Source organism: Cetorhinus maximus, unplaced genomic scaffold (genome assembly GCF_964194155.1).
Source record: "Cetorhinus maximus unplaced genomic scaffold, sCetMax3.hap1.1 HAP1_SCAFFOLD_3571, whole genome shotgun sequence".
Classification (NCBI taxonomy): domain Eukaryota; kingdom Metazoa; phylum Chordata; class Chondrichthyes; order Lamniformes; family Cetorhinidae; genus Cetorhinus; species Cetorhinus maximus.
Window position 1 is genome coordinate 1 of NW_027599480.1, and position 25,170 is coordinate 25,170.

The 25,170-nt window shown below is 51.7% G+C and overlaps 1 protein-coding gene across 1 annotated transcript; it reads right to left on the reverse strand.

Annotated features, from left to right (window-relative positions):
* Positions 1–2,690: 2,690 nt before the first annotated feature.
* LOC144678083 (TOX high mobility group box family member 4-like) lies at positions 2,691–23,646 on the reverse strand (the record flags this gene model as incomplete). Its single annotated transcript, XM_078537999.1, has 3 exons — positions 2,691–2,951; positions 6,000–6,242; positions 23,578–23,646. Coding segments are annotated over 3 exons (573 nt in total), but the record flags the coding sequence as incomplete, so codon positions are not given.
* Positions 23,647–25,170: the final 1,524 nt, after the last annotated feature.

A 25,170-nucleotide genomic window follows, 5' to 3' on the forward strand; every position in this document is an offset into this window, starting at 1 on the left:
CACTACCCTCTGAGAGAAGAAATTCCTCCTCATCTCTGTTTTAAATGGGCGACCCCTTACTCTGAGATTATACCCTCTGGTCCCTAGACTCTCCCACAAGGGGAAACAACCTCTCAGCATCTACCCTGTCAAGCCCCCTAAGAATCTTATATGTTTCAATAAGGTCGCCTCTCATTCTTCTAAACTCCAATGGGTACAGGCCCAACCTACTCAACCTCTCCTCGTGAGAAAATCCCTCCATACCCGGGATCAACCTAGTGAACCTTCTCTGGACTACCTCCAATGTCAGGATATCTTTCCTTAGATAAGGGGACCAAAACTGTTCACAGTATTCTAGGTGTGGTCTAACTAGTGCCTTGTATAGTTTTAGCAAGACTTCCCTATTTTTATACTCCATTCCCTTTGAAATAAAGGCCAACATTTAATTTCCCTTCCCTATTACCTGCTGAACTTGTCTGTTAGCTTTTTGTGATTCATGCACGAGGACCCCCAAATCCCTCTGTGCTGTGGCTTTCTGCAGCCTTTCTCCATTTAAATAATATTCAGCTCCTCTATTCTTCCTGCCAAAGTGCAGAACCTCACACTTTCCCACATTATATTCCACCTGCCACGTTTTTGCCCACTCACCTCATCTGTCTCTATCCCTCTGTAGACTCCTGGTATCATCCTCACCATTTACCTTCCCACCTATTTGTGTGTCATCCACAAACTTGGCGATAGTACATTCACTTCCCTCATCCGAGTCATTAATGTATATTGTAAATAATTGTGGCCCCAGCACTGATCCCTGTGGCCCTCCACTAGTTACAGGTTGCCATCCCGAAAATGCCCCCCTTATCCCAACTCTCTGTCTTCTATTCGTTAGCCAGTCCTCTCTCCATGCTAATATACTACCCCCAACACCATGGGATCTTATCTTATTAAATAGTCTTACGTGCGGTACCTTATCGAACGCCTTTTGGAAATCCAAATATATCACATCTACTGGTTCCCCTTTATCTATCCTGCTTGTTACCTCCTCAAAGAATTCTGATAAATTTGTCAGGCATGATTTCCCCTTCATGAATCCATGCTGACTCTGCCTGATTAGATTATGTATTTCTAAATGCTCTGCTATTACATCCTTTATAATAGACTCCAACATTTTCCCAATGACAGATGTTAAGCTAACTGCCGTACAGTTACCTGTTTAATTGTCTCCCTCCCTTTTTGAATAAGGGTGTTAACATTGGCCGCTCTCCAATCCTCTGGGACTTTTCCAGAATCTAAGGATTCTTGGAAGATTACTACCAGTGCACCCACTATCTCTGTAGCTACTTCCTTTAATATCCTCGGATGCAACCCATCCGGTCCAGGGGACTTATCAGCATTTAGCCCCATTAGTTTCCCTAGTACTTTTTCTCTAGTGATAGTTATCACAGAATCACACAGAGTGCAGAAGAGGCCCTTCAGCCCATCGAGTCTGCACCGACACGTGAGAAACACCTGACCTACCTCCCTAATCCCATTGACCAGCACTTGCCCCCATAGCCTTGTTGTTGTATTTATTTCCTCCCCACCCTTTGCCCCTTTGTTATTTAGTATTTTTGGAATGGTATTAGTGCTTTTACCATGAAGTATTTATTCAACTCCTCTGCCATTTCCTGGTTCCCTCATTATTATTTCCCCAGCCTCATTCTCTAAGGGGCCTATGTTCACTTTGGTCTCTCTCTTCCTTTTTATATATTTAAAGGAGCTTTTACTGTCAGTTTTTACATTACTTGCTAGTTTACCCTCAAAGTGTATTTTCTCCCTCATTGTTATTTTTTTTGGTCATCTTTTGTTGGTTTTTTAAAACTTTCCCAATCCTCTGGTTTACCACTAATCTTTGCCACATTGTACGTTTTTTTTTTCCAATTTGATACTGTTCTTAACTCCCTTGGTTAACCATGGTTGGTTTATCCCCTTCCTAGAATCCTCCTTCCTCACTGGGATATATCTTTGTTGAGAGTCATGAACTATTTCCTTAAACGTCTGCCATTGTTCATCAACCGTCTTTTCTACTAAACTCCTTTCCCGGTCCGCTCCAGCCAACTCTGCCCTCATCCCTTTGTAATTACCCTTATTTCAGTTTAGCACAGTTGTTTCTGACCCAAGTTTCTCACTCGCAAACTGAATGCTAAATTCTACCATGTTATGGTCACTGTTTCCTAGGAGATCCTTTACACTGAGATCATTTATTAAACCTGCCTCATTGCACATTACGAGAGAGGGACAGAACGAGAGAGGGAAGGAGGGAGGGAGGGAAAGAGAGAGGGAGGGAGGGAGGGAGAGAGAGAGAGAGAGAGAGGGAAGGAGGGAGGGGTGGATGGAGGGAGAGAGAGAGGGAGGGAGAGGGGGAGAGAGAGAGAGAGAGGGAGAGAGAGAGAGAGAGAGAGAGAGGGAGGGAGGGAGGGGTGGATGGAGGGAGGGAGGGAGGGAGGGAGGGGGGGAGGGAGGGAGGGGGGGAGGGAGGGAGGGAGGGAGAGAGGGAGGGAGGGAGAGAGAGAGGGAGGGAGGGAGAGAGAGGGAGGGAGAGAGAGGGAGGGAGAGAGAGGGAGGGAGAGAGGGAGGAGAGAGAGAGAGAGATGGAGGGAAGGAGAGAGGGAGGGAGGGAAGGAGAGAGGGAGGGAGGGAGACAGGGAGGCAACGAGAGGGAGAAAGTAACCTACCCTCCTGACGTCCTCCACCTCCTCTTCCTGAATGGAACTCGCTGGCGACGGAGTGGCCGACTTCCTCTGCTCAGGGGAGTTTGGCTGCTGGAGGATGCTGGTGTTGCCGAGGGTCAGGCCCAGCTGGGAGCTGAGCTCCGAGTGATCGATGGTGGTCAGCTGGCTGTGCGTGTAGAGGCCCCGGGTCCCCTCGCCCAGAGAAATGCTCATCGTCAAGGGAGGCTCCTGGCCGCACTGCGCCGTCACCGACTGCCCGAGGTCCTGAGGACGGGAGGTGGTGGGGCGGAGGAGAGAGGGAGATGAGACAGAGTCAGAGAGAGACACGGGCACGACGCAGTGAAACCACACACCCCCTGCCGCCCGCCCTCTACCGTCCGTCCGGGCCTGAAGCCTTCACCCGCGCCACGAAGACTCGTCTTATTCCAATTCTCCTCTCGCATCCCGTGTTCCCTTCACTCACCAAGCCCTGGTCACCAGTCACACCCCCCCACCCCCAACCACACCCCCAGGCACGCGCTGGCTGTGTGTTTGGAAGCGGACAGTGGGGGGGGTGGAGATAAACGGGGCACTGTCACGTTGGCTGGGTTGAGCGTGCCGGAGCGACGCAGGGCCTCAGAACTGAGGCCTCAGCAATTCACCATCAATATTTTCACCATTGAAGATGGAGAGACGCAGAGCGACGCCTCCAAGTTTGCCGGTTCAGGGCTGCCAAGTCCGAGGACACACGCCGGGATTGCAGAGAAACGCAGACGGGTGAGGTGAGTGGTGTAGGTACACCCATGGCGCTGTTAGGGAGGGAGTTCAGGATTTTGTCCCCTGTGGTGTAGGTACACCCACAGCGCTGTTAGGGAGGGAGTTCCAGGATTTTGTCCCCTGTGGTGTAGGTACACCCACAGCGCTGTTAGGGAGGGAGTTCCAGGATTTTGTCCCCTGTGTGATGTAGGTACACCCACAGCGCTGTTAGGAAGGGAGTTCCAGGATTTTGTCCCCTGTGGTGTAGATACACCCAGTGCTGTTAGGGAGGGAGTTCTAGGATTTTGTCCCCTGTGTGGTGTAGGTACACCCACGGTGCTGTTAGGGAGGGAGTTCCAGGATTTTGTCCCCTGTGTGATGTAGGTACACCCACGGTGCTGTTAGGGAGGGAGTTCCAGGATTTTGTCCCCTGTGTGGTGTAGGTACACCCACAGCGCTGTTAGGTAGGGAGTTCCAGGATTTTGTCCCCTGTGTGGTGTAGGTACACCCACAGCGCTGTTAGGGAGGGAGTTCCAGGATTTTGTCCCTGTGGTGTAGGTACACTCACAGTGCTGTTAGGGAGGGAGTTCCAGGATTTTGTCCCTGTGGTTTAGGTACACCCACAGCGCTGTTAGGGAGGGAGTTCCAGGATTTTGTCCCTGTGGTGTAGGTACACCCACAGCGCTGTTAGGGAGGGAGTTCCAGGATTTTGTCCCTGTGGTGTAGGTACACCCATGGTGCAGTTAGGGAGGGAGTTCCAGGATTTTGTCCCCTGTGGTGTAGGTACACCCACAGCGCTGTTACGGAAGGAGTTCCAGGATTTTGTCCCCTGTGGTGTAGGTACACCCACAGTGCTGTTAGGGAGGGAGTTCCAGGATTTTGTCCCCTGTGGTGTAGGCACACCCACTGTGCTGTTAGGGAGGGAGTTCCAGGATTTTGTCCCCTGTGGTGTAGATACACACACAGCGCTGTTAGGGAGGGAGTTCCAGGATTTTGTCCCCTGTGGTGTAGATACACCCAGTGCTGTTAGGGAGGGAGTTCTAGGATTTTGTCCCCTGTGTGGTGTAGGTACACCCACGGCGCTGTTAGGGAGGGAGCTCCAGGATTTTAACCCAGCGACAGTGAAGGAACGGCCGATATATTTCCAAGTCAGGATGGTGAGGGACTTGGAGGGGAACTTCCAGGTGGTGGTGGTCCCCACGTGTCTGCTGCCCTTGTCCTTCTAGATGGTAGCGGTCGTGGGTTTGGAAGGTGCTGTCGAAGGAGCCTTGGTGAGTTGCTGCATTGTTCCTACAGAGCAGGTCAGAGGCTGGGAATCCTGCGGTGAGTAACTCACCTCCTGACTCCCCAAAGCCTGTCCACCATCTACAAGGCACAAGTCAGGAGTGTGATGGGATACTCCCCGCTGGCCTGGATGAGTGCAGCTCCCACAACACTCGAGAAGCTTGACACCGTCCAGGTCAAAGCAGCCCCCGCTTGATCGGCACCACATCCACAAACATTCACTCCCTCCATCACCGACGCACAGTAGCAGCAGCGTGTGTACCATCTACAAGATGCACTGCAGCAACTCACCAAGGCACCTTAGACAGCACCTTCCAAACCCACGACCTCTACCATCTAGAAGGACAAGGGCAGCAGACACATGGAGAACACCCACCACCTGGAAGTTCCCCTCCGAGCCCCTCACCATCCCGACTTGGAAATATATCGGCCGTTCCTTCACTGTCGCTGGGTCAAAATCCTGGAACTCCCTCCCTAACAGTGCTGTGGGTGTACCTACACCACAAGGACAAAATCCTGGAACTCCTTCCCTAACAGTGCTGTGGGTGTACCTACACTACAGAGACAAAATCCTGGAACTCCCTCCCTAACAGCGCTGTGGGTGTACCTACACCACAGGGACAAAATCCTGGAACTCCCTCCCTAACAGCGCCGTGGGCGTACCTACACCACACAGGGGACAAGATCCTAGAACTCCCTCCCTAACAGCGCCATGGGTGTACCTACACCACAGGGGACTGCAGCGGGTCAAGAAAGCAGCTCACCCACCACCATCTCAAGGTGCAGTTAGGGATGGGCAATAAAAGCTGGGCCCGGCCCAGCGATGTCCGCATCCTCGTGAATGAATAAAGAAACTGAATCGAGGTGTTCAGAGCCATCAGGGGTTTAGGAACAGTAAATAAGGAGAAACCGTGTCCTGAGGCGAGAGGGTCGATAACAAGAGGGGACACAGCTTGAGGAGAATCAGCCAAGGAACCAGAAAGTGGGGGCTGGGGAGGAAGATGTGAGGCGAGCGTTTTTTTGGGGACGCAGCGCGTTGTTGTGGTCTGGAAGGCGCTGCCTGAAAGGGCGGCAGAAGCAGATTCACGCTCAAAAGGGAGAAACGGGAGAAATACTTGAAGAGGAAAACTTTAGTGACGAGGGCAAAGAGGAGAGGAGAGGAGTGGGTCTAAAGCTAAAACACTTCCAAAGGGACGGCACAGGCACGATGGGCAGAATGGCTCCCTGCTTTACGATTCTACGAAAGGAACTTTGCAATGCCAGGGCCCAGCGATGCTGTCGATGCCACCATACCATGGACAGGCTGCTGATGAGTCCTCCGCTCTGATCGATGACTCCCTGCGACAGCGTCATGGGAAGGTCCAGAGGAGCGGAGGTGAACTGGGAGGTGAAACCATTGTCCTGCGAGCTGGAAGGGTCAGTCAGGTCGAAGTGGCAGCCCACGTCGGAGACGGCGAGGGAGGGGTCCGATTCCAGGGGCAGCGAGATGGGGGGGATCTCAAACTCCTCATCCCCTAGGCTGGGAGTGTGGAAGGTCTGTGGAAACAGTGGATGAAGGGTGGTTAGATACAGAGTAAAGCTCCCTCTACACCGTCCCCCATCAAACACTCCCAGGACAGGTACAGCACGGGGTTAGATACAGAGTAAAGCTCCCGCTACACCGTCCCCATCAAACACTCCCAGGACAGGTACAGCACGGGTTAGATACAGGGTAAAGCTCCCTCTACACTGTCCCCATCAAACACTCTCAGGACAGGTACAGCACGGGGTTAGATACAGAGTAAAGCTCCCTCTACACTGTCCCCATCAAACACTCCCAGGGCAGGTACAGCACGGAGTTAGATACAGAGTAAAGCTCCCAATACACTGTCGTCTTCAAACACACCCAGGACAGGAACAACACGGGGTTAGAAACAGAGTAAAGCTCCCACTACAGTGTCCCCATCAAACACTCCCAGGACAGGTACAGCACGGGGTTAGATACAGAGTAAAGCTCGCTCTACACTGTCCCCATCAAACACTCCCAGGACAGGTACAGCACGGGGTTAGATACAGAGTAAAGCTCCCTCTACACTGTCCCCATCAAACACTCCCAGGACAGGTACAGCACGGGGTTAGATACAGAGTAAATCTCGCTCTACACAGTCCCCATCAAACACTCCCAGGACAGGTACAGCACGGGGTTAGATACAGAGTAAAGCTCCCTCTACACTGTCCCCATCAAACACTCCCAGGATACGTACAGCACGGGGTTAGATACAGAGTAAAAATCCCACTACACTGTTCCCAACAAACACACCCAGGACAGGTACAGCACGGGGTTAGATACAGAGTAAAGCTCCCTCTACACCGTCCCCATCAAACACACCCAGGACAGGTACAGCACGGGGTTAGATACAGAGTAAAGCTCCCTCCACACTGTCCTCATCAAACACTCCCAGGACAGGTACAGCACGGGGTTAGATAGAGTAGAGCTCCCTATACACTTTCTCCATCAAACACTCCCAGGACAGGTATGGCACGGGGTGAGATACAGAGTAAATCTCCCTCTACACTGTCCAAATCAAACACTCCCAGAACAGGTATAGCACGGGGTTAGATACAGAGTAAAGCTCCCGCTACACCGTCCCAATCAAAAAATCCCAGAACAGGTAGAGCATGGGGTTAGATACAGAGTAAATCTCCCTCTACACCGTCCCCATCAAACACTCCCAGGACAGGGACAGCACGGGGTTAGATACAGAGTAAAGCTCCCTCCACACTGTCCCCATCAAACACTCCCAGGACAGGTACAGCACGGGTTAGATACAGAGTAAAGCTCCCTCTACACCGTCCCCCATCAAACACTCCCAGGGCAGGTACAGCACGGGGTTAGATACAGAGTAAATCTCGCTCTACACTGTCCCCATCAAACACTCTCAGGACAGGTACAGCACGGGGTTAGATACAGAGTAAAAATCCCACTACACTGTTCCCAACAAACACACCCAGGACAGGTACAGCACGGGGTTAGATACAGAGTAAAGCTCCGTCTACATCGTCCCCATCAAACACTCCCAGGACAGGTACAGCACGGGGTTAGATACAGAGTAAATCTCCCTCTAGACCGTCCCCATCAAACACTCCCAGGACAGGTACAGCACGGGTTAGATACAGAGTAAATCTCCTTCCACACCGTCCCCATCAAACACTCCCAGGGCAGGTACAGCACGGGGTTAGATACCAGGTAATGCTCCCTCTACACTGTCCCCATCAAACGGTCCCAGGACAGTTACCGTACGGGGATAGATACAGAGTAAAGCTCCCTCTACATCGTTCCCATCAAATACTCCCAGGACAGGTACAGCACGGGGTTAGATACAGAGTAAATCTCGCTCTACACTGTCCCCATCAAACACTCTCAGGACAGGTACAGCACGGGGTTAGATACAGAGTAAAAATCCCACTACACTGTTCCCAACAAACACACCCAGGACAGGTACAGCACGAGGTCAGATACAGAGTAAAGCTCCCTCTACACTGTCTCCATCAAACACTCCCAGGAAAGGTACAGCACGGGGTTAGATACCAGGTAATGCTCCCTCTACACTGTCCCCATCAAACGGTCCCAGGACAGTTACCGTACGGGGATAGATACAGAATAAAGCTCCCTCTACATCGTTCCCATCAAATACTCCCAGGACAGGTACAGCACGGGGTTAGATACAGAGTAAAGCTCCCTCTACACTGTCCCCATCAAACACTCCCAGGACAGGTACAGCACGGGGTTAGATACAGAGTATAGCTTCCTCTACACTGTCCCCATCAAACACTCCCAGGACAGGTACTGCACGGGGTTAGATACAGAGTAAAGCTCCCTCCACACTGTCCTCATCAAACACTCCCAGGACAGGTACAGCACGGGGTTAGATAGAGTAGAGCTCCCTATACACTTTCTCCATCAAACACTCCCAGGACAGGTATGGCACGGGGTTAGATACAGAGTAAATCTCCCTCTGCACTGCTCAAATCAAACACTCCTAGGACAGGTATAGCACGGGGTTAGATACAGAGTAAAGCTCCCGCTACACTGTCCCAATCAAAAAATCCCAGAAAGGTAGAGCACGGGGTTAGATACAGAGTAAAGCTCCCTCCACACTGTCCTCATCAAACACTCCCAGGATAGGTACAGCACGGGGTTAGATACAGAGTAAAGCACCCTCTACACTGTGCCCATCAAGGACTCCCAGGACACGTACAGCACGGGGTTAGATACAAAGTAAATCTCCCTCCAGACTGTCTCGATCAAACATTCCCAGGACAGGTACAGCACGTGGTTAGATACAGAATAAAGCTCCATCTACACCGTCCCCGTCAAACACTCCCAGGACAGTTACAGCACGGGGTTAGATACAGAGTAAAGCTCCCTCTACACCGTCCCCATCAAACACTCCAAGGACAGGTACAGCAAGGGGTTAGATACAGAAAAGAGCTCTGGATTCACTGTCCCCATCAAACAATCCAAGAACAGGTACAGCACGGGGTTAGATACTGAGTAAAGCTCCCTCTACACTGTCCCCATCAAATACTCCCAGGACAGGTACAGCACGGGGTTAGATACAGAGTAAAGCTCCCTCTACACTGTCCCCATCAAACAAACCCAGGACAGGTACAGCACGAGGTTAGATACAGAGTAAAGCTCCCTCTACACCGTCCCCATCAAACACTCCCAGGACAGCTACAGCACGGGGTTAGATACAGAGTAAAGCTCCCTCTACACCGTCCCCATCAAACACTCCAAAGACAGGTACAGCATGGGATTAGATAAAGAGTAAAGCTCCCTCTACACTGTCCCCGTCAAACACTCCCAGGACAGGTACAGCATGGGGTTAGATACAGAGTAAAGCTCCGTCTACTCCGTCCCCATCAAACACTCCCAGGACAGATATAGCACAGGGTTAGATACAGAGTAAATCTCCCTCTACACCGTCCCCATCAAACACTCCCAGGACAGGTACCGTACGAGGTTAGATACAGAGTATAGCTTCCTCTACACTGTCCCCATCAAACACTCCCAGGACAGGTACAGCACGGGGTTAGGTACAGAATAAAGCTCCCTCTGCACCGTCCCCATCAAACACTCCCAGGACAGGTATAGCACGGGGTTAGATACAGAGTAAATCTCCCTCTACACCGTCCCCATCAAACACTCCCAGGACAGGTACAGCACGGGGTTAGATACAGAGTAAAGCCCCCTCTACACTGTCCCCATCACACAAGCCCAGGACAGATTCAGGACGGGGTTAGATACGGAGTAAAGTTCCCTCTACACTGTCCCAATTAAACACTCCCAGGAGTGGTACAGCACGTGGTTAGATACAGAGTAAAGCTCCCTCTACACTGTCCCAATCAAAAAATCCCAGGACACGTACAGCACGGGGTTAGATACAGAGTAAAGCTCCCTCTACACAGTCCCTATCAAACACTCCCAGGACAGGTACAGCACGGGGTTAGATACAGAATAAAGCTCCCTCTACACTGTCCCCATCAAACACTCTCAGGACAGGTACAGCACGGGGTTAGATACAGAGTAAAGCTCCCTCTACACTGTCCCCATCAAACACTCCCAGGACAGGTACAGCACGGGGTTAGATGCAGAGTAAAGCTCCTTCTACACTGTCCCCAACAAACACTCCCAGGACAGGTATAGCACGGGGTTAGATACAGAGAAAAGCTCCCGCTACACTGTCCCAATCAAAAAATCCCAGAACAGGTAGAGCACGGGGTTAGATACAGAGTAAAGCTCCCTCCACACTGTCCCCATCAAACACTCCCAGGACAGGTGCCGTATGGGGTTAGAGACAGAGTAAATCTCCCTCTACATCGTCCCCATCAAATACTCCGAGGGCAGGTACAGCATGGGGTTAGATACAGAATAAAACTCCCTCAACGTTGTCCCCATCAAACACTCCCAGGACAGATACTGCAGGGGTTAGATACAGAGTAAAGCTCCCTCTACACTGTCCCAGTGAAACACTCCCAAGAGTGGTACAGCACGGGGTTAGAAACAGAGTAAAGCTCCCTCTACACTGTCCACATCAAATGCTCGCAGGACAGGCACAACACGTGGTTAGATACAGAGTAAAGCTCCTTCTTCACTATTCCCATCAAACAAACCCAGAACAGGTACTGCAAGGGGTTAGATACAGAAAAGAGCTCCGTCTACACTGTCCCCATCAAACAAGCCCAGAACAGGTACAGCACGGGGTTAGATACAGAGTAAAGCTCCCTCTACACCGTCCCCATCAAACACTCCCAGGACAGGTACCGTACGAGGTTAGATACAGAGTATAGCTTCCTCTACACCGTCCCCATCAAACACTCCCAGGAAAGGTACAACACGGGGTTAGATACAGAGTAAATCTCCCTCCACACTGTCCACAACAAACACTTCCAGGACAGGTACAGTATGGGGTCAGATACAGAGTAAATCTCCCTCTGCACTGTCCCCATCAAACACTCCCAGGACACGTACAGCACGGGGTTAGATACAAAGTAAATCTCCCTCTAGACTGTGCCCAACAAACACTCCCAGGACAGGTACAGCACGGGGTTAGATACAGAGTAAAGCTCCCTCTACACCGTCCCCATCAAACACTCCCAGGACAGGTACAGCACAGGGTTAGATACAGAATAAAGCTCCCTCTACACTGTCCCCATCAAACACTCCCAGGGCAGGTACAGCACGGGGTTAGATACAGAGTAAAGCTCCCTCTACACTGTCCCAATGAAACACTCCCAGGAGTGGTAAAGCACGGGGTTAGATACAGAATAAAGCTCCCTCTACATCGTCCCCATCAAACACTCCCAGGGCAGGTACAGTGCGTGGTTAGATCCAGAACAAACCTCCCTCTACACAGTCGCCATCAAACACTCCCAGGACAGGTACAGCACGGTATTAGATACACAGTAAAGCTCCATCTTCACTATTCCCATCAAACAAACCCAGAACAGGCACTGCACGGGGTTAGATACAGAAAAGAGCTCCGTCTACACTGTCCCCATCAAACAAGCCCAGAACAGGTACAGCACGGGGTTAGATACAGAGTAAAGCTCCCTCTACACCGTCCCCATCAAACACTCCCAGGACAGGTACCGTACGAGGTTAGATACAGAGTATAGCTTCCTCTACACTGTCCCCAGCAAACACTCGCAGGACAGGTACAGTATGGGGTCAGATACAGAGTAAATCTCCCTCTGCACTGTCCCCATCAAACACTCCCAGGACAGGTACTGCACGGGGTTAGATACAAAGTAAATCTCCCTCAAGACTGTCTCGATCAAACACTCTCAGGACAGGTACAGCACGGGGTTAGATACAGAGTAAAGCTCCCTCTACATTGTCCCCATCAAACACTCCCAGGACAGGTACTGCACGGGGTTAGATACGGAGTAAAGCTCCTTCTACACTGTCTCCATCAAACACTCCCAGGACAGTTACCGTACGAGGTTAGATACAGAGTATAGCTTCCTCTACACTGTCCCCATCAAACACTCCCAGAACAGGTACAGCACGGGGTTAGATACAGAGTAAATCTCCCTCTACACTGTCCCCATCAAAAACTCCCAGGACAGGTACCGTACGAGGTTAGATACAGAGTATAGCTTCCTCTACACTGTCCCCATCAAAAACTCCCAGGACAGGTACAGCACGGGGTTAGATACAGAGTAAAGCTCCCTCTACACCGTCCCCATCAAACACTCCCAGGACAGGTATAGCACGGGGTTAGTTACAGAGTAAATCTCCCTCTGCACCGTCCCCATCAAACACTCCCAGGACAGGTACCGTACGAGGTTAGATACAGAGTAAAGCTCCCTCTACACTGTCCCCATCAAACACTCCCAGGACAGGTACAGCACGGGGTTAGATACAGAGTATAGCTTCCTCTACACTGTCCCTAACAAACACTCCCAGGACAGGTACAGCATGGGGTTAGATACAGAGTAAAGCCCCCTCTACACTGTCCCCATCAAACACTCCCAGGACAGGTACAGCACGGTGTTAGATACAGAGTAAAGACCCCTCTACACTGTCCCTATCAAACACTCCCAGGGCAAGTACAGCACGGGGTTAGATGCAGAGTAAAGCTCCCTCAACACTGTCCCCATCAAACAGTCCCAGGGCAAGTACAGCACAGGGTTAGATACAGAGTAAAGCTCCCTCTACATCGTCCCCATCAAATACTCCCAGGGCAGGTACAGCACGGGGTTAGACACAGAATAAAGCTCCCTCTACACTGTCCCCATCAAACACTCTCAGGACAGGTACAGCACGGGGTTAGATACAGAGTAAATCTCCCTCCACACTTTCCACAACAAACACTTCCAGGACAGGTACAGTATGGGGTCAGATACAGAGTAAATCTCCCTCTGCACTGTCCCCATCAAACACTCCCAGGACACGTACAGCACGGGGTTAGATACAAAGTAAATCTCCCTCTCGACTGTCTCGATCAAACACTCCCAGGACAGGTACAGCACGGGGTTAGATACAGAATAAAGCTCCCTCTACACCGTCCCCATCAAACACTCCCAGGACAGGTACCGCATGGGGTTAGATACAGAGTAAAGCTCCCTCTACATCGTCCCCATCCAACACTCCAAGGGCAGGTACAGCGCGTGGTTAGATCCAGAATAAACCTCCCTCTACACAGTCGCCATCAAACACTCCCAGGACAGGTACAGCACGGTATAAGATAAAAAGTAAAGCTCCTTCTTCACAATTCCCATCAAACATTCCCAGAACAGGTACTGCACGGGGTTAGATACAGAAAAGAGCTCCGTCTACACTCTCCCCATCAAACAAACCCAGAACAGGTACAGCACGGGGTTAGATACAGAGTAAAGCTCCCTCTACACTGTCCCCATCAAACACTCCCAGGACAGGTACCGTACGAGGCTAGATACAGAGTATAGCTTCCTCTACACTGTCCCCATCAAACACTCTCAGGACAGGTACAGCACGGGGTTAGATACAGAGTAAATCTCCCGCTACACCGTCCCCATCAAACACTCCCAGGACAGGTACCGTACGAGGTTAGATACAGAGTATAGCTTGCTCTACACTGTCCCCATCAAACACTCCCAGGACAGGTACAGCACGGGGTTAGATACAGAGTAAGGCCCCCTCTACACTGTCCCCATCAAACACTCCCAGGGCAATTACAGCACGGGGTTAGATACAGAGTAAAGCTCCCTCTACATCGTCCGCATCAAACACTCCCAGGGCAGGCACAGCACGGGGTTAGATACAGAATAAAGCTCCCTCTACACTGTCCCAATCAAACACTCCCAGAACAGGTACAGCACGGTATTAGATACAGAGTAAAGCTCCTTCTTCACTATTCCCATCAAACAAACCCAGAACAGGTACTGCACGGGGTTAGATACAGAGTAAAGCTCCGTCTACACTGTCCCCATCAAACAAGCCCAGAACAGGTACAGCATGGGGTTAGATACAGAGTAAAGCTCCCTCTACTCCGTCCCCATCAAACACTCCCAGGACAGGTATAGCACAGGGTTAGATACAGAGTAAATCTCCCTCTACACCGTCCCCATCAAACACTCCCAGGACAGGTACCGTACGAGGTTAGGTACAGAGTATAGCTTCCTCTACACTGTCCCCATCAAACACTCCCAGGACAGGTACAGCACAGGGTTAGATACAGAGTAAAGCTCCCTCTACACCGTCCCCATCAAACACTCCCAGGACAGGTACCGTACGAGGTTAGATACAGAGTATAGCTTCCTCTACACTGTCCCCATCAAACACTCCCAGGACAGGTGCAGCACGGGGTTAGATACAGAGTAAAGCCCCCTCTACACTGTCCCCATCAAACACTCCCAGGACAGGTACAGCACGGTGTTAGATACAGAGTAAAGCCCCCTCTACACTGTCCCCATCAAACACTCCCAGGACAGGTACAGCACGGTGTTAGATACAGAGTAAAGCCCCCTCTACACTGTCCCCATCAAACACTCCCAGGGCAAGTACAGCACGGGGTTAGATACAGATAAATCTCCCTCTACACCGTTCCCATCAAACACTCCGAGGACAGGTACCATACGAGGTTAGATACAGAGTATTGCTTCCTCTACACCGTCCCCATCAAACACTCCCAGGACAGGTACCGTACGAGGTTAGATACAGAGTATAGCTTCCTCTACACCGTCACCATCAAACACTCCCAGGACAGGTACAGCACGGGGTTAGATACAGAGTAAAGCCCCCTCTACACTGTCCCCATCAAACTCCCAGGAGAGGTACAGCACGGTATTAGATACAGAGTAAAGCTCCCTCTACACTGTCCCCATCAACCAAGCCCAGAACAGGTACAGCATGGGGTTAGATACAGAGTAAAGCTCCCTCTACTCCGTCCCCATCAAACACTCCCAGGACAGGTATAGCACAGGGTTAGATACAGAGTAAATCTCCCTCTACACCGTCCCCATCAAACACTCCAGGGACAGGTACCGTACGAGGTTAGATACAGAGTATAGCTTCCTCTACACTGTCCCCATCAAACACTCCCAGGACAGGTACAGCACGGGGTTAGATACAGAGTAAAGCTCCCTCTACACCGTCCCCATCAAACACTCCCAGGGCAGGTATAGCACGGGGTTAGATACAGAGTAAATCTCCCTCTACACCGTCCCCATCAAACACTCCAAGGACAGGTACCGTACGAGGTTAGATACAGAGTATAGCTTCCCCTACACTGTCCCCATCAAACACTCCCAGGACAGGTACAGCACGGGGTTAGATACAGAGTAAAGCCCCCTCTACACTGTCCCCATCAAACACTCCCAGGACAGGTACAGCACGGGGTTAGATACAGAGTAAAGCTCCCTCTACACCGTCACCATCAAACACTCCCAGGACAGGTACCGTACGAGGTTAGATACAGAGTATTGCTTCCACTACACCGTCCCCATCAAACACTCGCAGGACAGGTGCAGGACAGGTACAGCACAGGGTTAGATACAGAATAAAGGTCCCTCTACACTGTCCCCATCAAAAACTCCCAGGGCAGGTACAGCACGGGGTTAGATACAGAGTAAAGCTCCCTCTACACTGTCCCAATGAAACACTCCCAGGAGTGGTAAAGCACGGGGTTAGATACAGAATAAAGCTCCCTCTACATCGTCCCCATCAAACACTCCCAGGGCAGGTACAGTGCGTGGTTAAATCCAGAATAAACCTCCCTCTACACAGTCGCCATCAAACACTCCCAGGACAGGTACAGCACGGTATTAGATACAGAGTAAAGCTCCTTCTTCACTATTCCCATCAAACAAACCCAGAACAGGTACTGCACGGGGTTAGATACAGAAAAGAGCTCCGTCTACACTGTCCCCATCAAACAAGCCCAGAACAGGTACAGCACGGGGTTAGATACAGAGTAAAGCTCCCTCTACACTGTCCCCATCAAACACTCCCAGGACAGGTACTGCACGGGGTTAGATACGGAGTAAAGCTCCTTCTACACTGTCTCCATCAAACACTCCCAGGACAGTTACCGTACGAGGTTAGATACAGAGTATAGCTTCCTCTACACTGTCCCCATCAAACACTCCCAGAACAGGTACAGCACGGGGTTAGATACAGAGTAAATCTCCCTCTACACTGTCCCCATCAAACACTCCCAGGACAGGTACCGTACGAGGTTAGACACAGAGTATAGCTTCCTCTACACTGTCCCCATCAAACACTCCCAGGACAGGTACAGCACGGGGTTAGATACAGAGTAAAGCTCCCTCTACACCGTCCCCATCAAACACTCCCAGGACAGGTATAGCACGGGGTTAGATACAGAGTAAATCTCCCTCAACACCGTCCCCATCAAAAACTCCCAGGACAGGTACCGTACGAGGTTAGATACAGAGTATAGCTTCCTCTACACTGTCCCCATCAAACACTCCCAGGACAGGTACAGCACGGGGTCAGATACAGAGTAAAGCTCCCTCTACACTGTCCCCATCAACCAAGCACAGAACAGGTACAGCACGGGGTTAGATACAGAGTAAAGCCCCCTCTACACTGTCCCCATCAAACACTCCCAGGACAGGTACAGCACGGTGTTAGATACAGAGTAAAGCCCCCTCTACACTGTCCCCATCAAACACTCCCAGGACAGGTACAGCACGGTGTTAGATACAGAGTAAAGCCCCCTCTACACTGTCCCCATCAAACACTCCCAGGGCAAGTACAGCACGGGGTTAGATACAGATAAATCTCCCTCTACACCGTTCCCATCAAACACTCCGAGGACAGGTACCATACGAGGTTAGATACAGAGTATTGCTTCCTCTACACCGTCCCCATCAAACACTCCCAGGACAGGTACCGTACGAGGTTAGATACAGAGTATAGCTTCCTCTACACCGTCACCATCAAACACTCCCAGGACAGGTACAGCACGGGGTTAGATACAGAGTAAAGCCCCCTCTACACTGTCCCCATCAAACTCCCAGGAGAGGTACAGCACGGTATTAGATACAGAGTAAAGCTCCCTCTACACTGTCCCCATCAACCAAGCCCAGAACAGGTACAGCATGGGGTTAGATACAGAGTAAAGCTCCCTCTACTCCGTCCCCATCAAACACTCCCAGGACAGGTATAGCACAGGGTTAGATACAGAGTAAATCTCCCTCTACACCGTCCCCATCAAACACTCCAGGGACAGGTACCGTACGAGGTTAGATACAGAGTATAGCTTCCTCTACACTGTCCCCATCAAACACTCCCAGGACAGGTACAGCACGGGGTTAGATACAGAGTAAAGCTCCCTCTACACCGTCCCCATCAAACACTCCCAGGGCAGGTATAGCACGGGGTTAGATACAGAGTAAATCTCCCTCTACACCGTCCCCATCAAACACTCCAAGGACAGGTACCGTACGAGGTTAGATACAGAGTATAGCTTCCCCTACACTGTCCCCATCAAACACTCCCAGGACAGGTACAGCACGGGGTTAGATACAGAGTAAAGCCCCCTCTACACTGTCCCCATCAAACACTCCCAGGACAGGTACAGCACGGGGTTAGATACAGAGTAAAGCTCCCTCTACACCGTCACCATCAAACACTCCCAGGACAGGTACCGTACGAGGTTAGATACAGAGTATTGCTTCCACTACACCGTCCCCATCAAACACTCGCAGGACAGGTGCAGGACAGGTACAGCACAGGGTTAGATACAGAATAAAGGTCCCTCTACACTGTCCCCATCAAAAACTCCCAGGGCAGGTACAGCACGGGGTTAGATACAGAGTAAAGCTCCCTCTACACTGTCCCAATGAAACACTCCCAGGAGTGGTAAAGCACGGGGTTAGATACAGAATAAAGCTCCCTCTACATCGTCCCCATCAAACACTCCCAGGGCAGGTACAGTGCGTGGTTAAATCCAGAATAAACCTCCCTCTACACAGTCGCCATCAAACACTCCCAGGACAGGTACAGCACGGTATTAGATACAGAGTAAAGCTCCTTCTTCACTATTCCCATCAAACAAACCCAGAACAGGTACTGCACGGGGTTAGATACAGAAAAGAGCTCCGTCTACACTGTCCCCATCAAACAAGCCCAGAACAGGTACAGCACGGGGTTAGATACAGAGTAAAGCTCCCTCTACACTGTCCCCATCAAACACTCCCAGGACAGGTACTGCACGGGGTTAGATACGGAGTAAAGCTCCTTCTACACTGTCTCCATCAAACACTCCCAGGACAGTTACCGTACGAGGTTAGATACAGAGTATAGCTTCCTCTACACTGTCCCCATCAAACACTCCCAGAACAGGTACAGCACGGGGTTAGATACAGAGTAAATCTCCCTCTACACTGTCCCCATCAAACACTCCCAGGACAGGTACCGTACGAGGTTAGACACAGAGTATAGCTTCCTCTACACTGTCCCCATCAAACACTCCCAGGACAGGTACAGCACGGGGTTAGATACAGAGTAAAGCTCCCTCTACACCGTCCCCATCAAACACTCCCAGGACAGGTATAGCACGGGGTTAGATACAGAGTAAATCTCCCTCAACACCGTCCCCATCAAAAACTCCCAGGACAGGTACCGTACGAGGTTAGATACAGAGTATAGCTTCCTCTACACTGTCCCCATCAAACACTCCCAGGACAGGTACAGCACGGGGTCAGATACAGAGTAAAGCTCCCTCTACACTGTCCCCATCAACCAAGCACAGAACAGGTACAGCATGGGGTTAGATACAGAGTAAAGCTCCCTCTACTCCGTCCCCACCAAACACTCCCAGGACAGGTATAGCACAGGGATAGATACAGAGTAAATCTCCCTCTACACCGTCCCCATCAAATACTCCCAGGACAGGTACCGTACGAGGTTAGATACAGAGTATAGCTTCCTCTACACTGTCCCCATCAAACACTCCCAGGACAGGTACAGCACGGGGTTAGGTACAGAGTAAAGCTCCCTCTACACCGTCCCCATCAAACACTCCCAGGACAGGTATAGCACGGGGTTAGATACAGAGTAAATCTCCCTCTACACCGTCCCCATCAAACACTCCCAGGACAGGTACCGTACGAGGTTAGATAAAGAGTATAGCTTCCTCTACACTGTCCCCAACAAACACTCCCAGGACAGGTACAGCACGGGGTTAGATACAGAGTAAAGCCCCCTCTACACTGTCCCCATCAAACACTCCCAGGACAGGTACAGCACGGTGTTAGATACAGAGTAAAGCCCCCTCTACACTGTCCCCATCAAACACTCCCAGGGCAAGTACAGCACGGGGTTAGATACAGAGTAAATCTCCCTCTACATCGTCCCCATCAAATACTCCCAGGGCAGGTACAGCACGGGGTTAGATACAGAGTAAAGCCCCCTCTACACTGTCCCCATCAAACACTCCCAGGACAGGTGCCGCACGGGGTTAGATACAGAGTAAAGCTCCCTCTACACTGTCCCCATCAAACACTCCCAGGGCAAGTACAGCACGGGGTTAGATACAGAGTAAATCTCCCTCCACATTTTCCACAACAAACACTTCCAGGACAGGTACAGTATGGGGTCAGATACAGAGTAAATCTCCCTCTACACTGTCCCAATGAAACACTCCCAGGAGTGGTAAAGCACGGGGTTAGATACAGAATAAAGCTCCCTCTACATCGTCCCCATCAAACACTCCCAGGGCAGGTACAGTGCGTGGTTAGATACAGAATAAACCTCCCTCTACACAGTCGCCATCAAACACTCCCAGGACAGGTACAGCACGGTATTAGATACAGAGTAAAGCTCCTTCTTCACTATTCCCATCAAACAAACCCAGAACAGGTACTGCACGGGGTTAGATACAGAGTAAAGCTCCCTCTACACCGTCTCCATCAAACACTCCCAGGACAGGTACCGTACGAGGTTAGATACAGAGTATAGCTTCCTCTACACTGTCCCCATCAAACACTCCCAGAACAGGTACAGCACGGGGTTAGATCCAGAGTAAATCTCCCTCTACACTGTCCCCATCAAACACTACCAGGACAGGTACCGTACGAGGTTAGACACAGAGTATAGCTTCCTCTACTCTGTCCCCATCAAACACTCCCAGGACAGGTACAGCACGGGGTTAGATACAGAGTAAAGCTCCCTCTACACCGTCCCCATCAAACACTCCCAGGACAGGTATAGCACGGGGTTAGATACAGAGTAAATCTCCATCTACACAGTCCCCATCAAAAACTCCCAGGACAGGAACCGTAGGAGGTTAGATACAGAGTATAGCTTCCTCTACACTGTCCCCATCAAACACTCCCAGGACAGGTACAGCACGGGGTTAGATACAGAGTAAAGCTCCCTCTACACTGTCCCCATCAACCAAGCACAGAACAGGTACAGCATGGGGTTAGATACAGAGTAAAGCTCCCTCTACTCCTTCCCCATCAAACACTCCCAGGACAGGTGCAGCACGGGGTTAGATACAGAGTAAAGCTCCCTCTACACTGTCCCCATCAAACACTCCCAGGGCAAGTACAGCACAGGGTTAGATACAGAGTAAAGCTCCCTCTACATCGTCCCAATCAAATACTCCCAGGGCAGGTACAGCACGGGGTTAGATACAGAGTAAATCTCCCTCTACACTGTCCCAATGAAACACTCCCAGGAGTGGTAAAGCACGGTGTTAGGTACTGAATAAAGCTCCCTCTACATCGTCACCATCAAACACTCCCAGGGCAGGTACAGTGCGTGGTTAGATCCAGAATAAACCTCCCTCTACACAGTCGCCATCAAACACTCCCAGGACAGGTACAGCACGGTATTAGATACACAGTAAAGCTCCTTCTTCACTATTCCCATCAAACAAACCCAGAACACGTACTGCACGGGGTTAGATACAGAAAAGAGCTCCGTCTACACTGTCCCCATCAAACAAGCCCAGAACAGGTACAGCACGGGGTTAGATACAGAGTAAAGCTCCCTCTACACCGTCCCCATCAAACACTCCCAGGACAGGTACCGTACGAGGTTAGATACAGAGTATAGCTTCCTCTACACTGTCCCCATCAAACACTGCCAGGACAGGTACAGTATGGGGTCAGATACAGAGTAAATCTCCCACTGCACTGTCCCCATCAAACACTCCCAGGACACGTACAGCACGGTATTAGATACAGAGTAAAACTCCTTCTTCACTATTCCCATCAAACAAACCCAGAACAGTTACTGCACGGGGTTAGATACAGAAAAGAGCTCCGTCTACACTGTCCCCATCAAACAAGCCCAGAACAGGTACAGCACGGGGTTAGATACAGAGTAAAGCTCCCTCTACACTGTCCCCATCAAACATTCCCAGGACAGGTACCGTACGAGGTTAGATACAGAGTATAGCTTCCTCTACACTGTCCCCATCAAACACTCCCACAACAGGTACAGCACGGGGTTAGATAAAGAGTAAATCTCCCTCTACACTGTCCCCATCAAACACTCCCAGGACAGGTACCGTACGAGGTTAGACACAGAGTATAGCTTCCTCAACACTGTCCCCATCAAACACTCCCAGGGCAGGTACAGCACGGGGTTAGGTACAGAGTAAAGCTCCCTCTACACCGTCCCCATCAAACACTCCCAGGACAGGTATAGCACGGGGTTAGATACAGAGTAAATCTCCCTCTACACCGTCCCCATCAAACACTCCCAGGACAGGTACAGCACGGGGTTAGATACAGAGTAAAGCCCCCTCTACACTGTCCCCATCAAACACTCCCAGGACAGGTACAGCACGGGGTTAGATACAGAGTAAAGCTCCCTCTACACTGTCCCCATCAACCAAGCACAGAACAGGTACAGCATGGGGTTAGATACAGAGTAAAGCTCACTCTACTCCGTCCCCATCAAACACTCCCAGGACAGGTATAGCACAGGGATAGATACAGAGTAAATCTCCCTCTACACCGTCCCCATCAAACACTCCCAGGACAGGTACTGTACGAGGTTAGATACAGAGTATAGCTTCCTCTACACTGTCCCCATCAAACACTCCCAGGACAGGTACAGCACGGGGTAAGATACAGAGTAAAGCTCCCTCTACACCGTCCCCATCAAACACTCCAAGGACAGGTATAGCACGGGGTTAGATACAGAGTAAATCTCCATCTACACAGTCCCCATCAAAAACTCCCAGGACAGGAACCGTAGGAGGTTAGATACAGAGTATAGCTTCCTCTACACTGTCCCCATCAAACACTCCCAGGACAGGTACAGCACGGGGTTAGATACAGAGTAAAGCTCCCTCTACACTGTCCCCATCAACCAAGCACAGAACAGGTACAGCATGGGGTTAGATACAGAGTAAAGCTCCCTCTACTCCGTCCCCATCAAACACTCCCAGGACAGGTATAGCACAGGGATAGATACAGAGTAAATCTCCCTCTACACCGTCCCCATCAAACACTCCCAGGGCAGGTACCGTACGAGGTTAGATACAGAGTATAGCTTCCTCTACACTGTCCCCATCAAACACTCCCAGGACAGGTACAGCACGGGGTTAGGTACAGAGTAAAGCTCCCTCTACACCGTCCCCATCAAACACTCCCAGGACAGGTATAGCACGGGGTTAGATACAGAGTAAATCTCCCTCTACACCGTCCCCATCAAACACTCCCAGGACAGGTACCGTACGAGGTTAGATACAGAGTATAGCTTCCTCTACACTGTCCCCAACAAACAATCCCAGGACAAGTACAGCACGGGGTTAGATACAGAGTAAAGCCCCCTCTACACTGTCCCCATCAAACACTCCCAGGACAGGTACAGCACGGTGTTAGATACAGAGTAAAGCCCCCTCTACACTGTCCCCATCAAACACTCCCAGGGCAAGTACAGCACGGGGTTAGATACAGAGTAAATCTCCCTCTACACCGTCCCATCAAACACTCCCAGGACATGTACCATACGAGGTTAGATACAGAGTATTGCTTCCTCTACACCGTCCCCATCAAACACTCCCAGGACAGGTACCGTACGAGGTTAGATACAGAGTATAGCTTCCTCTACACTGTCCCCATCAAACACTCCCAGGACAGGTACAGCACGGGGTTAGATACAGAGTAAAGCCCCCTCTACACTGTCCCCATCAAACACTCCCAGGACAGGTACAGCATGGGGTTAGATACAGAGTAAAGCTCCCTCTACACTGTCCCCATCAAACACTCCCAGGGCAAGTGCAGCACGGGGTTAGATACAGAGTAAAGCTCCCTCTACACTGTCCCCATCAAACACTCCCAGGGCAAGTACAGCACAGGGTTAGATACAGAGTAAAGCTCCCTCTACATCGTCCCCATCAGAGCTGCTCACCTCTGCTCCGCTCAGGAATGGGTGGCTGGAATCGCTGATAGTCAGGTAAGTGTCCCCTCCACTGGGAAACTGGAAGAAAAAAGTCAATGAGGGTTTAAAGGGAGGATCCACTTCAGACAGCCTGCAGTTCAAAATCAGCAGAGAAACCCAAACACTTTGTGTCTCTCTGTATACCCCTGGTCAGCAACGGGCAGCACATTGCCACATCTGTCCCAAGACCCTGGCTGAACAAGACTAAGACCGAAATACTCAGGTGTCCAAGTCAATGAAGGTGTCATCGCACTGTGTGAGGGTCAGTACTGAGGGAGAGCCGCACTGTCGGAGGGTCAGTGCTGAGGGAGAGCCGCACTGTCGGAGGGTCAGTGCTGAGGGAGAGCCGCACTGTCGGAGGGTCAGTACTGAGGGAGAGCCGCACTGTCGGAGAGTCAGTGCTGAGGGAGAGTCGCACTGTCGGAGAGTCAGTGCTGAGGGGAGAGCCGCACTGTCGGAGGGTCAGTGCTGAGGGAGAGCCGCACTGTCGGAGGGTCAGTGCTGAGGGAGAGCCGCGCTGTCGGAGGGTCAGTGCTGAGGGAGAGCCGCGCTGTCGGAGGGTCAGTGCTGAGGGAGAGCCGCGCTGTCGGAGGTCAGTGCTGAGGGAGAGCCGCGCTGTCGGAGGGTCAGTACTGAGGGAGAGCCGCGCTGTCGGAGGGTCAGTGCTGAGGGAGAGCCGCGCTGTGGGAGGGTCAGTGCTGAGGGAGAGCCGCGCTGTCGGAGGGTCAGTGCTGAGGGGAGAGCCGCACTGTCGGAGGGTCAGTGCTGAGGGAGAGCCGCACTGTCGGAGGGTCAGTGCTGAGGGAGAGCCGCGCTGTCGGAGGGTCAGTGCTGAGGGAGAGCCGCGCTGTCGGAGGTCAGTGCTGAGGGAGAGCCGCACTGTCGGAGGGTCAGTACTGAGGGAGAGCCGCGCTGTCGGAGGGTCAGTGCTGAGGGAGAGCCGCGCTGTGGGAGGGTCAGTGCTGAGGGAGAGCCGCGCTGTCGGAGGGTCAGTGCTGAGGGAGAGCCGCGCTGTCGGAGGGTCAGTGCTGAGGGAGAGCCGCGCTGTCGGAGGGTCAGTGCTGACGGAGATCCGCGCTGTCGGAGGGTCAGTGCTGAGGGAGAGCCGCACTGTCGGAGGGTCAGTGCTGAGGGAGAGCCGCACTGTCGGAGGGTCAGTGCTGAGGGAGAGCCGCACTGTCGGAGGGTCAGTGCTGAGGGAGAGCCGCACTGTCGGAGGGTCAGTGCTGAGGGAGAGCCGCACTGTCGGAGGGTCAGTACTGAGGGAGAGCCGCACTATCGGAGGGTCAGTGCTGAGGGGGAGCCGCGCTGTCGGAGGGTCAGTGCTGAGGGAGAGCCGCACTATCGGGGGGTCAGTGCTGAGGGGGAGCCGCACTGTCGGAGGGTCAGTGCTGAGGGAGAGCCGCGCTGTCGGAGGGTCAGTGCTGAGGGAGAGCCGCGCTGTCGGAGGGTCAGTGCTGAGGGAGAGCCGCGCTGTCGGAGGTCAGTGCTGAGGGAGAGCCGCACTGTCGGAGGGTCAGTCGACACTGGCAGAGGTGAGCGTGGGGCAAGGGTGGGTGAGGG